Raw genomic sequence first — 15,094 nt, forward strand, 5'->3', positions numbered from 1 at the left:
TAAATTTTTAAAAGTGAGTTTGTTTCTTTTCGGAGATAAAATATCTTTATATAAGCTGAAGCTTCTCTCTACATCCACAGAAACAAGTGGGGCAAACTTAGTATTCACTCGGAATGCAACTCTCTGGAAGTGGCAAATTCCACAACATCCAGATTCTTGTCAAGACTAACCTCAAGTTTGTCTCTGGCAAAACCATCTAACTGCCCCCTCACAGTAGTAAAGATATCCCATTGGTTTTCCTTTTCGACGCCTTGTTCTTCTAAGATTTTGATGGCTGTCGACAGGTACTTGTAGGAATGTACACAAAATAGTTCTTTTTGCAAATCATCTATCTTGTCTGGGAGGAGAAGTTGCTTTCCCTTGGATATTGCACCTGCGTCGGTTGAATCCAGGGAAAGCACAAACTCCTTAATTTTTCAAAATTTTCACACAGAAATGGAGCACACTCAATCCATGATCCCCGGCGAGTAATGATGGGATGGGGAAATGTGGCAGGGGCAGGCAGTTAGTTTCTCTGTAGGCAAGAATGCAACTCGGGGCCTTAAGGAGTATTTTCTTCAGATCAGATATGAACTCATTTACAATGTTGTATTCGTTCCTAATAGATTCAGAAACCCTGTGAAGGGCATGAGCCAAACAGGTTACATGCTTTAACTTAGGGAACAACGGCTTCAATTGGTTAAATGCCGAAAGCATGTAGGGAGCCTGGTCAGTAACTACAACAACAACTTTTTCGAACTCAATTCCACCGAGCCACAGTTTTTGACAGAAATCCATAAATGACTGCATCACTGTACTGGCATTGGTTTTCTGCAACTCATACATGTTTAGTAACATGGGCTTAACTTCCTCACCTGTCAGAGGAAAAACCAAAATGTTCAAAACATATCGTTGCTTTGAGTCTGTCGTCTCATCCAGAATGACACCTATATCGCAATGTGACACTTTCACCTTAATTTTACGAACAGTTTCTTCATACACAGGTTCAATATAGTTTTTCCTTAACGTACTCTCATCGGACACTGACGACCGTGTGTACTTTTCAAGGAACCCTTTCAAGGCCGGATGGTTCACCTTGTTGAGTGGAATCCCCGCCTGTGTAAAAGAAGCACACAAGTCAACATTAAATTCCTTTAAATTTTGGTTCTTGGAAGAACACTGCTCAAATGCATTGCGTAAGAGAGGCTACCGAGATTTACTTCCTTGCAAATTCTTGTTCTTTTGATGCTTAGAGCTGGAAATATGTTGCTGGATGCGATCTCTCTGGTGTTTTTCATCTAATGTGATTCCCGTATCACAAACCGTGCATCGAATAACAGTTCCATCACTTTCTATGAACTCGTGCTTAAATTCTTGAGCCAGACTGAGAAATCGGGATCTGGGCACTTTCGGCATGGTAAAGTACATGCACTAACAGGATCTAACAGAGTGAAAAAGCAGGTAAGGAACAATATCTGTCCACTGCGCACACATGAAACGTGAAACCCACCACTTCAGAAACACATTGTTGCTTCACTGCTTCCAAGACCAAACTGCGTTTCCTTCTTCCTTCTATCTTAAAAAAAATAACGGCGATCTGGTGCATATCAGTAGCGGTCTTTCCATTGTTGATTTCAAATAGGCAACAATCAAGCACAGTTTAAATACATTCAATTTCAGTTAACAACGTGAAAACATCTTAAAGATAAAAGTGTCGCGAAAAAAGAAAATAAAAATTCAATGATTTGCTGAGGAAATATATTTAACAACACCAGTAAAAGGACACAAAAAGGGGGAAAAAGGTGCTGGAAAATTAGCTCCATTCTCACGTTGAGGCAACATTTCACACACTGAGTCCTTCCAGAGAGGTATCACTTTCACTACGAAAAAAAGGTGCGCACCTAAAAATCCTAACTCTGGTAATGAGTCTTCTCTGTACTCGTGCACCGTGTTCACTCCGCGAGAATGAAAGTTCCATCGCGTCTGACATGCCCGAGGCAACCTCCTGTGAACGATCTCGTCCAGAATTGCCGTTCTCTGCGAAGAACTGGAGAAAAACGAACAAATCGAAGACAGATTAGCGAAAAAGATTCGCACGTCCCTATTGATGGAAGCTGCCTTTGACATCACTAAATTCATTTGGTGTGCATAGCAATGGATGTAATTTGCAAAGGGATACTCATCTTTTATTTGCTTTTGCACTCCATTGATGCGCCCGCTCATTACCGATGCTCCGTCGTAACTTTGTGCGATCAATAAAGGTAAATTATTTCTTATAATTGACTCAAGTTCTTGAAGGATGCATTTCGAAATAGCATTTGCATCGTGTCCACCTGGATTCATGAATTTCCAAAATCTTTCGACAGGCTTTCCTCCAACTATGTAACGCGGTACAATAACAAATTGAAATTGGTTAGACACATCGGTGGTTTCGTCAGCAATAATCGCTATGTATTTGGTTTGAGTTGGTGTTTTAAGTCCACTTTATGCACAGTAAGGCTAATCGGGACTGGACCTACAGTTTAAAGTGGGATCCGAACCACTTGTGCCTCCACCGGGTATCGAACCCGGGACCCCTTGATTACAAGGCAATGACGCTACCACTTAATCGCTATGTAATCTGCACCTTTAATCTCTTCACGAACTTCGTTATGATACACTTCCAGCATGCACTGAAGCAGTTCGTTCTGTATTGTTTTCGAAGTGTATTTAGCAGCGTAGGAACTATACTGAGCTCTATCAAGGTGATCTTTCAAATCTTTATCTAATTCGGAACTGAAGTGAATTAACTCCCGAAAAATGCCTTTATTTTCCGATTGCTCTCTCTCATCATGACCCCTCAAAGCCAATTCAAGAGCGCCACAGAAACGAATACGATTTATTATCAAATTCAACACATACCTGTTTCTGTCCACGTGTTCATTGTGCTTCGCAATGGATTCTCTGTAATACGAACTCAGTTGAGCTTCGATATTAACTTTCCCCAACATGGATAAACTCACTACATTGTTCATGTGTTCTGTTGATTTTTCATGAGCTTTCATTTTCTTCCACACATGCACAATATCTGTAACACACCCTTTAGTCCAGTGGAATTCCCCGCCGAAGAGTACACACGGAAAACAGAACAAGGCCATTTTCTCTTCACAACCACATAACCACTTGTTCTTAGAATATATGCCACTATTGAACTTTCGACGCCTCTCGCCTTTACCACTCTTTTGTGTACAAGTGATGTTTAAATCTGGCGTGGGCCGGCCAAGATGCTTAACTTTTAATTTATCCTCATATGGTAACGTGGAAAACGAGGTATGTAATAACGCACTAATCCGATTCATCTTCACTCACTACCCTACCGTTTGTACACTATCGGACACCTTCCACTCCACTAAAAGAACAACAATTAGAGCCGCAAAGTCGAACACGGAAATAACGCTTTGCTTTGTTTCCAATTCCTCCACTCCAGCAAGACACATCAACAACCAGTGTTACTAACAACTACAATATATTTAGCGCTAAAACTCCAGTAGCATCTGCTGAATAAAATGTGGATCTAAAAATTGCAAAATCCAATGTAAAAAATTGAATTCTATCACCAAGTAAAGTTCATATACTAAGTTTCCTGCGTGTTTTTAATAAAAATATAGAAGTGAAAGATTCTATGGTGATGCGAATTTCGTTTGATATTTCGACTTATTTTTTCTTTACAACAGATATGTAGTATATTTTTGACGTCCAAGTTTGATTTTTTTCCAAAATAGGCAGAGAAGTAGATATTACTTTTCTCACGAATTACTTCCCCAGCGGGTCCTACAAATCAGTCAGATTTAGCGACTTATCTCTGAAGAGCAACACTGCGAAAGTTCTCTCCTTCGTGCCACGCAAAATCGGGCAAGACGGCTTGATCTTATGACTAGAAAGGCTAATCGGGACTGGACCTACAGTTTAAAGTGGGATCCGATCCACTTGTGCCTCCACCGTGTATCGAACCCGGGAACCCTTGATTACAAGGCGGCGACGCTACCACTGCGCCATCAGGGAGGCCAATTCATTTTGTTTTAAATGTATGAACAATTGTCTTGAGGAATGGGAGCGTGCACATTTAGGAGACATTTTATGTAATTTTTGCTGTTGGTTTATTGTGAGATGGATGAATTAGTTGTGTAATGTATTTGAATAATATATGTTGTATATACATGCATTAAAGAAACTTTGAATGCGTACACAATTTAGTGTCCACGTCGCTCCATGTTGAATAATGTGAAACATATATCGTGCATGAAAGTTATACATGTTAATGTAAAAAAAAATTATATTTGGAATGCATTTATCAAGCATTTTCTCTTTCAAAAATAGTTTCTGTGCTTGTTTTCTATTATTAATGTCATATTGAACGTGTTGAAAAAATAATTCAAATCGTTTGTTCGAACACCAATTCTTTAGCACCAACTTCTACCCCCTTTTGCATAATTTACGAGGGTAATAACGTATTTGGTACTACCACTAATAATAATAATAATGATGATGATGTTGGTCTCAGGTTCGAATCCCGGCTTGGGCATGGATGTTTGTGAGTGTCCATTCATCGATTTCATCATATCATCACTCATCCCCATCTTCGCAAATTAGCCAAAAGTGGCGCAATAAGCGAAGTAAAATAAAGGAAATCAATAATAACAATAATAATAATGTTATCATAATAACATTATTATTACTGATACATTTATCCTTGTACTTGTCCCCCAGACAAAAATTCGTGGTTGCGCCTCTGCTGAAATATCATACTTGGTGGAGGCCAAGATGCCTACATGCATTCACAATCACACAAGCAGGCGATATATATTTCGTAAGTCGAATTTCACCATATAAGCGACATTATCTGTTAAATATATATCTGCGATTTACAAAAGCATAGAAAAGTTCGTGGAATGCATAGAGAGCCTTGCACCAGGTTTGCGGGGTGAAGGCGCTACGCCACTGATTCACAATACTACTCGTTGAAATAGTCGAATGGATCAAACTGTCCAGTAAATACATATTTGTAATCTGCATTCATCACGTTCGTTGTATTGCACCAAAATTAGAAATTTTCCTCCATCAAGAAGAAGAAGATTACAGGGCTGACATTCTTTGCAAAGCAGTGCAAAACTTCCAGAGAGTTAGTAGCAACACTGCAAGTTGGACACGTGTTCTTTTGTTTTTGTGTTCCTCCTGCTGGTTTTCGTCAAGGATCCATGTGAATGTGAAGGCTGTACGAATTGCCGGCTTGGATTTGTCTTTTTTTCTCAAAAGGAGATATGTCTGCGATTAATAGTGCTGTTAATGAAATGTTTGGAAATGCCACACTTCATAATGAAATGAATCAAGAGCTAGACAACTTTGTTAAACAAGGAGCATTACATGAGATCCATATTCAAGATTATGTAATTGACTCTCACACACCTAGGAATTCCAATGGATCTGATAATGATCATGATGATGATGATGATGTCCAAATGTTATACGAAGTCCAATACTTTTCACCCACCCACGCGTCAGAAGGCTCGTCAGTGGAACGGTATGTTGATTTATTGTTGCATACTGCTATGAAAAGTGGTGATATTTCTTCCACATGTTTTCTGCTAGCTACCGTTTGTTTTATGTTTGGTAAATATGCGACAACGCCCGGACACCTTTCACTCATTTATTTCCTTAATTTTACCACTGGTACTTACCTATTTTACCTTGCGGAACATTCGGTACTATTATCGTATGGGTGAAACACCTACGAATCATATATTTCGGACTTCTTTACATTGCTAACGTGTTGCGGAACATTTCTTAAGGCGAAATAATGCATTTCTAACTAAGATAATGTTTATTTTCTCTATTTACGAGTACTTACTGTTACTTGTTGTTTCGAATCTGTAACACATTATGGCCGTGATAGCATACTGGTTTAGGGGGCGTTCTGAGAGTGTTTTGTCGATTTATACAGTGGTGCAACCTCGTTCACCGGAAAATATCTACTTTCGTGCCCCTATTTGAAATTATGCTAATACGTCGCATTTACATGTAGAACTTGTAAAATAACCTTGCGATTTACCACGTTCATTGTCCATACACAGCAATTCGGAACCATCTTTCTTTCGCAATTCGGAACCATCTTTCTTTCGCAATTCGTTAATGCTCTTCCTTTACGCACAACACTCTTGCAACCTTGAATATTGACGTCAGACGAGGAATGCCTACGTGGTTAGGTTAGGCCTGTTAGGTTAGGTTCCATTAGCATAAATACAAAGAAAAAATAATATTTTCGCTAAGAGACGCGTTACCTTTGTATTGCCTAACATGAAAAAGGTCTCTCCTGTGACGTCAGAACACAGTGTTGTGCGATAAGTGACACCCATTCGGGTCGGAACCATCTTTCTTTCGTAATTCGTTAATTCTCTTCCTTTACGCACAACAATCTTGCAACCTTGAATATTGACGTCAGACGAGGAATGCCTACGTGGTTAGGTTAGGCCTGTTAGGTTAGGTTCCATTAGCATAAATACAAAGAAAAATTGTAAAAACAGCTCTCTCCTGTGACGTCGGAACACAATGTTGCTACAATGTTGTGCGATAAGTGACACCCACTCGGGAAAAATGGCTTGTTCCGAACTCGACAGGTGGTTCTAGTGAAAACACGGCGAGGCTGAAACACTGGCTACGGGGTTGCACCGTCTTAACACACGGAACATTGCACTCTCATGCAAAAAGCAAATGGCGGGAGCAGAAACAGCGTGTCGGACAGAGATTTTCGCAGAAAACAACACGCATTCACATTAAAATGGATCAAATCTACATTCAGGAACTTCCAAAACGCTCAAGAAAATGATTTCCGTAAGTACTTTCTCCTGTAAATTTGAAGGAATCCGTTTCACCCATACGATAATGTTACCGAACATTCTTTAAGGTGAAGTTATGCCTTTTTCCATAAAATACTGTCTAACTTTTCATATTACGATTGATTATTTGTCTTACTTGTTCCGCTTCTGTAATAGACAATATGGCGTGCACTCGTAATGGATCATCGCGCATCATGACGCGCCAGCTTGTGTTTGTCGATTTTCAGTGCGCAAGCAGTGTTTCAAACCTTCATGATGGAAAACTACGTACTATTTCGATTTTTTTTCATGTTTACCTCCACAAACCATGCATGTTAGCCCCAAAAACCATCCACAGGTAGCCCCACAAACCATTGACGTTAGCCCCAAAAACCATCCACAGATAGCCCCACAAACCATTCACACAAGGTTAGGTTAGGCCTGTTAGGTTAGATTCCATTAGCACTCATTTCACCCCTAAATACATCGCAAAAAGAAAGCACGGCGAACATAGTTAAAAATAGAAATTTTTGTAAAAAGAAGGCACGTTTGGAAACACTGCAGAGATTGTGTGCCTTTCAACGCTCTCGCCAACTGCATGCACACAATGGAAACTACGGCATAATGTGGCAGGCAATGCCAATTTCTTACGTAAAAAGTGATTAATTCTTGTTCGGCAGCATTAAACTACGAAGTTTTTACTTTCCGTGAAAGAAAATACCTCCAAAAACGTCCAGAATGCTAAAGAAACTCATTGCAGTAAGTACTTTCTCCTGTAAATTTGAAGAAATCCGTCCGGGCGATATCGCATATTTATGTTTAGCAAGTAGATGCATGATAAATTAGAAAATAAGGTAAATTTCTCGTATTGGAAAAACAGCTGAAATTTGCTAGTTCATTTAATTTGAATATTCGTACTTACGTATTCTGCATTGGGAAGGTGGCATTTCGATTATTTCATGGAATAAGCTCTATTTGCGACATATCAAGTAAGTTTTCTTAGTTTCTTTTTGCCTTCGGTAACACACAAAATGGAGGTCACAGTTTCACTATCGTACTCGGCTTGCAGTGTTTCCACCCCACTGCATCCAAAAATACCTACGTAGCCCCACAAACCATTGACGCATAGCCCTACGAACCATTCCCGGTAAGGTTAGGTTAGGTAGGGTCACGTATAGGTTACAATAGTGAAAAATTGGTTTCGAAAAAAATATGCGTAGCCCCACACACCATTCTCGCATAGCCCCACGAACCATTGACACATAGCCCCACAAACCATTTGCGGAAACGTACCTTCTTCAGTTTGGAAACACTGACCGGGATTACATCATCACACACAGGCTACATCCACCTGGAAGTAAATGGATGCAAGAGCTTTCGTACATCGGTCACACATTTATATCGAAAAATAGATGATTTACCGGCCAAATTCAATGAATGATGCGAGAAAACACTTCCCCGAACTTCCACAATTATAAAGAAACTGCATTCGGTAAGTAATTTCTCCTGTAAATTTGAAGAAATCCGTTTGTCCGATATGAGAAATTTACTGAGCTTATTATGTTATGACATGATGGTGGTTATAAAATGTTCATCATTTTATTTCATTCTTGGTGCTTGTTATTAGGTCCGTCAGTTAAATTCATTTCCTAGGTTAGGCAGATGTGTCCAGTCTTCTGTAAAAGCAATCCGATGGCAATGTATGTTTCAACTTATTGAAATATGTTTGTGCAGTTCCACTATAATTTGCTTCACAGAGGAACCCATGAAATTGATTTGAGTTACCGTAAAGTAACAGGTAGTGAAATTTTGAAGAAAAAAACCCATTAAGAAACATATTTTGCACATATGTGCATTCTAACACTACTTCAAGAAATGTTTCTGTATTATAAACGTTTCCTATATATGACTTCAAAAACTATTAATTTGGTAACAGTTCGTTATATCGGAGACACATTTCTTCATTTTTACAGAAGAAACTACTTACGGAAATGAGTTTCTCCAAGCTTTCCAACGTTCGTCGAGGTATTTTCTTTCATCATGGGATATATTTGACCGGGAAATCGTGTATTTTTCAAGAGAAATATCTCAAATTGTCAGTGTTTCCAACCCCCCTTTTTTTCACTATGCTTGTCTAACCTAACCTTATCGGAAATGGTTCGTGGGGCTATCCATGAATGGTTTGTGGCCCTATCCATCAGCTACCTGTGCATAATGTACAATTTTCACACGTGATGAACACGATAGTAGGTATTTTTTGGTGAAGAAGGTTGGAAACACTGCAAACCCACAACGTGAGTCAAAATGTGCCCCCCATTTTGTGTGTTACAGAAGCGGGCAAAAATTTACTATCCTTCGGACACCTATAGCTTCTTAGTTTTGTCAATTTTTGACATTTGTACTTACCTATCTCCTTCGCGGAACATTCCTTAAGGTGTATTGACATTTTTTTCATCAAAGTAATTGCAATTTTTCACATTACGAGTACTTCTTTCTCGGAGTCTTTTCACTTGCCTGAGACACAATATGGCACGTACACCTTCCCACATAATCGCGCGTCATGCTTCTATTTTGTCGATTTTCATTTGTTATGCAGTGTTTCAACCTTCGGATCCCAAGAAATACCTGTGAACAAAGCTCATCTGATCCAATTTTTTTATTTGTATATATATATATATGACTTTAGATGATTGGACCCCTCTCCGATTTTCTTCATATTTGACATACTCACTAATTGAGGCCTCCTAATCACTAATCTGAAGTTAAAATTTGTCGGTCACGTCTAGAAATTCCGAACCATTGGCGTGTGGTTAGGTTAGTTGCGGTTAGGTTAGGTAAACATAGTTAAAATTTGGTGTCATGGTAGTATCAGGATCTAGAAATTTGAAATAATTGTGAACCATTGACGCTAGCCCCACGAACCATTGATGCTAGCCCAACGAACCATTGGCACTAGCCCAACGAACCATTGGCACTTGCCCCATGAACCATTGGTGCGTGGTTAGGTTAGTTCGGTTAGGTTAGGCAAACATAGTTAAAATTTGGTGTCGTGGTAGTATCAGGAATATATATATATATTAAAATGTCAGTAACCACCAAATGTCTCTAATTCCCTTATTTTCCTATTTTTCACATTGATTATTACGTATTCTGCATTCTTCAAGTTCGCGTTTCGTTTTTTGCACGCAAATAATCTCAATTTTCGAAATATCGAGTATTTTCATAAATAGCCCCACGAACCATTCATAAATAGCCCCACGAACCATTCACGGATAGCCCCACAAACCATTCATAAATAGCCTTAGAGATACTGGGTGAAAGGGGGGGGGTTATAACCCCCATCAACCTCACATTAAGCACCCCACTGATCCTGTGCACGTCATGTTGTCGCAAGTTCGTAATCAGAAATGATGAACAGTAACTCACGTTTATTTACGTTCTAGAACTGTTACACAGTTACAAAACTGCGTATTTTGAAACACTGACCGGTTGTTATGTCATTAAATGCATGCAAAAATTTGGTTCACGTAGTAGACGGACATCAAGGGAACAGCTTTCGTGCATCGGAGTGACATTAATGTCGAAAATTACATGATTTACCGGCAAAAAAATTTAAGCGAGGGGGAAAGTACACTTCCAAGACCATCCTCAAGTATAAATAACCTCATTTTGGTAAGTACTTTCTCCTGTAAAAGTGAAGAAATACGTTTTGGGGAAACGAAAATTTTACCATATATATTTGGTTGTGAAACAAAAAATTTCGCTAAAATCAAGTTTCCATTCCGAAAACTAATGCTTTATTTTAGCTTATTTTGCAATTTCTAGACATTTCTGACAAATTTTAATTTCAGATTCGTGATTAGGAGGCCTCAATTATAGCTCTTATCAGTTGTTACGGCGTGCACTCTAGAAGCTGGCAGGGTAGTGGGAAGCGGGGAAACGACCTATCCAGCGCAATGAAACAGGCCGGTTAGAGAGAGAGAGACTGCAGCGTTGCCAGAGTAGCGGGAAAGGCGAGTTGAAATCGAAAGAACCATGAAATACAGACGTCCTATTGTTCACGTATGGCCTGAGAATGCGTATTATCCCCATCTTGTGGTCAGTAGAATACCGATAAGTGTATGATATCAAGTGTGTACGTTGTAGGAATTCTTTCCAACTGTACCGAATGGTAGCTAGCATTGTCCATTACAATCACTACATCTTTGATGTTCCTTTCGTAAAGCGTATCTAAAAACTGCAAAAACCATTGAAAACTAATTTACATTCCTGTAGAAAACCAGTGTGACTGGAACCTACGTGACAAACAATAATGCGCCCACCTTTACCCACGGGCACTTTTAAACCCCCTGCACCCTCTTTATTTTGCCAGATTTTCGTTGGAGCGTAATTTAGAAGATGCATTTTTCGCAAAAACGTTACTCTGGCTGTAACTATATCGGCTCTCTCCATCAGAAATCGTCTACCGTCGTTGCTCTTTTTGTACTTGAACCCCGTATACTTCAGTATCCTCCACAACGACGAAACTCCCCACTGAAAGCTTATTTGTGTATGCAAATCAATGAAAACTTGTTCAGTGTTGGATATTCACCATTTACATAATACCCAAGGATAATTCTTCTTCTTATATCTTTATCGCAACCATCGATTGCCTTTGTGATACTGTTCCTTTTGATTCGTTTGCTTCTATTATCGTGTACTTGCAACTGTGTCAGTTTGCGCTATTACTTATGATAAGCCCTGTATATTTTGATTAATGTAGAAAACACATACAGCTTGATGATTCTGGAATTACTTAATCAGAACTTGAGTGCTTATCAAGTCATCACATCCTCATTATCACCTTAGCCAAAAATGTCAGAAATGTGGTGTAGAAAAATACAAATACCTGGAAAAGTATGAACATGACCTGCGGCAGCACCATAATTAATCATCTAGGGGTGCAATATTGAAAATAAAGAAAACATGAAACGTTCATGCATGCATTACATCAACTTTTTAAGCGTAATATGACATTACAAGTTTTGGAAAATTAAGGTCTGCGCAAGCACCCCCTTGGTGCCACCCTTGAATGTGAGAGAACTTTGTCATTATGTAATTATTGCAATTTGTTTCTAAAGTGTTTACAGTTAACATAAACTGAGTGTGTTTGTTTGAAAGTTAAAAACTGGAAACATGTGTTCTTTTAATCTTTTTTTGTTATTTCTCCAGGTCTGGTTTTAATGACGACCTCACTGGCAGTCTTCAGAAGAGGGACATTTTGAAGGAGGCATTGTCTAATGTTCTTGATGACATCACTGCAACGGAAAACAGTGAAGATGACTCAGTTGTCTTGATTGATGATGACGATGGTGGAAATGAAGGAGGTGCAGGTACCAAACACTTATTCAAAGAAGAACAGGGCAGTGAGGAATGTGTGAACAATGGTGAAATGGTAGTAAAATGGTTGAATAATGTCACTTGTGACACCATTGATGATGGTTTGATGTGTGAAAACCCAGATCAGAAAACCCAAGTGCAGAACATGGCATGTGGCATAGTTGATCAGGATGTAGCATTCAGTAATGTAGCTTACGGCATGAGTAATGGACGCACAGATTTGAACAGTGACACTGTTGAGGAAAACGAATGGTCGAGCGACAACAAAACTGACAGTGATGAGAATGTAGTTTTGAACAGTGGAAAAAGTGACAGCAGATTGGAGAATGTATTGTTACAAAATGTGAATACAGAAAACAGTTTATTGTTGAGTAATGCTGACGTTGAAGGGTTTACGCGTGTAATGAGTATAGAAGTGATAGAAATGTTGAACGAGGAAGATGATGACGTTGTGAGTATTGAAGAATCCATAGAAGTTCCACCAGAAGTGTTGAACGAGGAAGATGATGACGTTGTGAGTATTGAAGAATCCATAGAAGTTCCACCAGAAGTGTTGAACGAAGAAGATGATGACGTTGTGAGTATTGAAGAATCCATAGAAGGTCCACCACAAAATAAAAAAGTGAAAATAAGGGAAAAGAGAGGAAGAAAACCACGAAAAAATTTTGACGAAGGGTCTCAGTTATACGGTAAATATGAGTTAAAGCCGAACATTATTTGCAAAGTGTGTGGAATGTCATTTACAAGCGGAGATTTCTTGAGCATTCACAGAAAAACACATTTGGAGCATGGTAGTGCACAAATAAAACCATCCGTTTGCAGAATATGTGGTATGTCATTTGCAAACCAGACATTCCTCAACATTCACAGGCGAACGCATGTCACATTTGAGGAATTTACATGCGAAATTTGCAACAAAACCTTCGAGAGAGCCTCTTCTTTGAAACAACACAAGCAAGTGCATGAAGTTGGGTCTAGTGTTTACAAGTGCATTGTGTGTTTTGCTGCTTTCGCAAGTAAAGCCGACTTGGAAGTACACCAGCAAGTGCACGAAGTTAGTTCTAGTATTCACAAATGTGTTGTATGTTGTGATGCTTTCACAAGCAAAGCGGCCTTGGAAAACCACAAGAAAGTTCACGAAGAACTTTTCCCATTTGCATGTGAACTCTGCAGTTCAGTTTTCAGTACACACGGGAAGTTGGAATCCCACAAACGTAATTACTGCGCAGCCACGGAGAAAGTGTGTCATACTTGTAATAAAGTCTACACCGGTTCATTAGCCATGCATTCGAAGGAGCACGAAAGATCTGTGAAGTGTGACACGTGTGGCAAAAAATTCGTTAGCAGGAAATCTATGTTGTGTCATCAGAAACAACATGTAAAGTGTGACGTGTGTCAAGTAAAGTTTGCGAAGGAATCTGAGTTGTTACATCACAAAGAAACCCACGTGGATATTTACAGTAAGTGTAGTATTTGCAGTGAATTGTTGAAATGTGATACAATGGACTACCATATGAGATTGCATGCATCTCAAAACAATTAACATTTTAGATGAAAAGTGTCCGACTCTTAGTGCCATAATGATTATTGTGTGAATTTAAATTGTGTTAAATTCCAGTGATATCATTGTAACATTGTGAACTTGTTCATGTTTCTGTGGAATTTGAAAGTAGCGTTAATTCTTTCTAGTCTCATGTTGCTCAGCAGATACTGAAATTTGATTACAGGCCACTAGTCTGTGCTTTTTTCCCAATGATTTAGTTAACTTGTTACAAATTTTAACTTGGTTGATCTCTTAAACATTTTGAAAGTTACTTTTTAAGTTTGTAATTAAAAGTTTATAGTGTGTACAGAGATATATTTCATAGACAATATCTCTGATGAAACAAATAAGTACAGAAATAATAAAAATGCATAAAATGCAACTGTACGGAAATACAAACCAACATGGCAATATACAATTCTGTGCCTCTTTCCTAATTTCAACATACAGCAATTTTTCAATACATGACTGACAAGACTGACAAATATGGTATATTGTGATTTATCCACGTACAGTTAAGTGTAAGGTGGAATAATGTTTGGATTTTGTTGTATTCTCATTTTATTTTATGAACTCGTCCATTTGATATCAATTTGAGGGTGTAGTCAAACAAAAATGGGGCGTTGCAATTAAGTCTATATAAAAATACCGGTTTGTTGTTAACTGCACAAAAATATTTATTTTCATGCTGTGAATTGTTGTATATGATACAGTAATATTGGAAGTCCTGTTAAAAGAAATGTAAGTTTTTCTAAATAGTGCCTTTGTATTCTATATTTTTAAACAAAAATAAACTTTGTTCATGTTATCTTTGTCGTCTGTTATTGAGAATTTCAAAACTGGATCTTTGTAAGGTGGGGAGGGGGGGTGAAGAGGGTTTCCGGTTGCCATGTGTGTTTTCAGTATCACGTGTATCATTAAAACAGAGTAATAAACATTCCATTATAAATTTTTGCACTCTTGCTAGAGCTGAATTTTAAAATCTGCAACGATATGATAAGAGTCGACCATACATTTGTATGTATTCATGCCGATACCAGTAGTCTCTCCTTTAGGATGGCCTCTGCGGAGCAAGAATTAATTACTTTTAATTCAATTTTGTATTAATTAATAAATTAATTGTTTTTCCACATTTCAAAATGTGTAGTTTTGTCTTGGTTGGATTCATACCTTTCTTAGGCCGTACTTGCAAAGAAACAAACTGAAAGTATTGCTGGCTCTTCATAAAAAAGGGGTTGGTCCTGGAATTACTTTAATTTTTGTCTACCCTTGGTTATGACCCCTCCTAGCCATGCTACTGACAATAATACAAGTACAATGTTGTTCGTACAGGGCAAATGTCATA

The 15,094-nt window shown here is 38.6% G+C and overlaps 1 protein-coding gene across 1 annotated transcript; it reads left to right on the forward strand.

Annotated features, from left to right (window-relative positions):
* The first annotated feature begins 5,193 nt into the window (after positions 1–5,193).
* LOC145995988 (uncharacterized) lies at positions 5,194–14,508 on the forward strand. Its single transcript, XM_083132114.1, has 2 exons — positions 5,194–5,536; positions 12,039–14,508. Exons 1-2 carry the CDS (start codon positions 5,277–5,279, stop codon positions 13,747–13,749), a joined length of 1,971 nt encoding a protein of 656 aa, XP_082988240.1. The 5' UTR covers positions 5,194–5,276; the 3' UTR covers positions 13,750–14,508.
* The last annotated feature ends 586 nt before the right edge of the window (positions 14,509–15,094 follow it).

The sequence above is a fragment of the Lepisma saccharinum genome, chromosome 12, assembly GCF_977018435.1.
Source record: "Lepisma saccharinum chromosome 12, izLepSacc3.1, whole genome shotgun sequence".
Classification (NCBI taxonomy): domain Eukaryota; kingdom Metazoa; phylum Arthropoda; class Insecta; order Zygentoma; family Lepismatidae; genus Lepisma; species Lepisma saccharinum.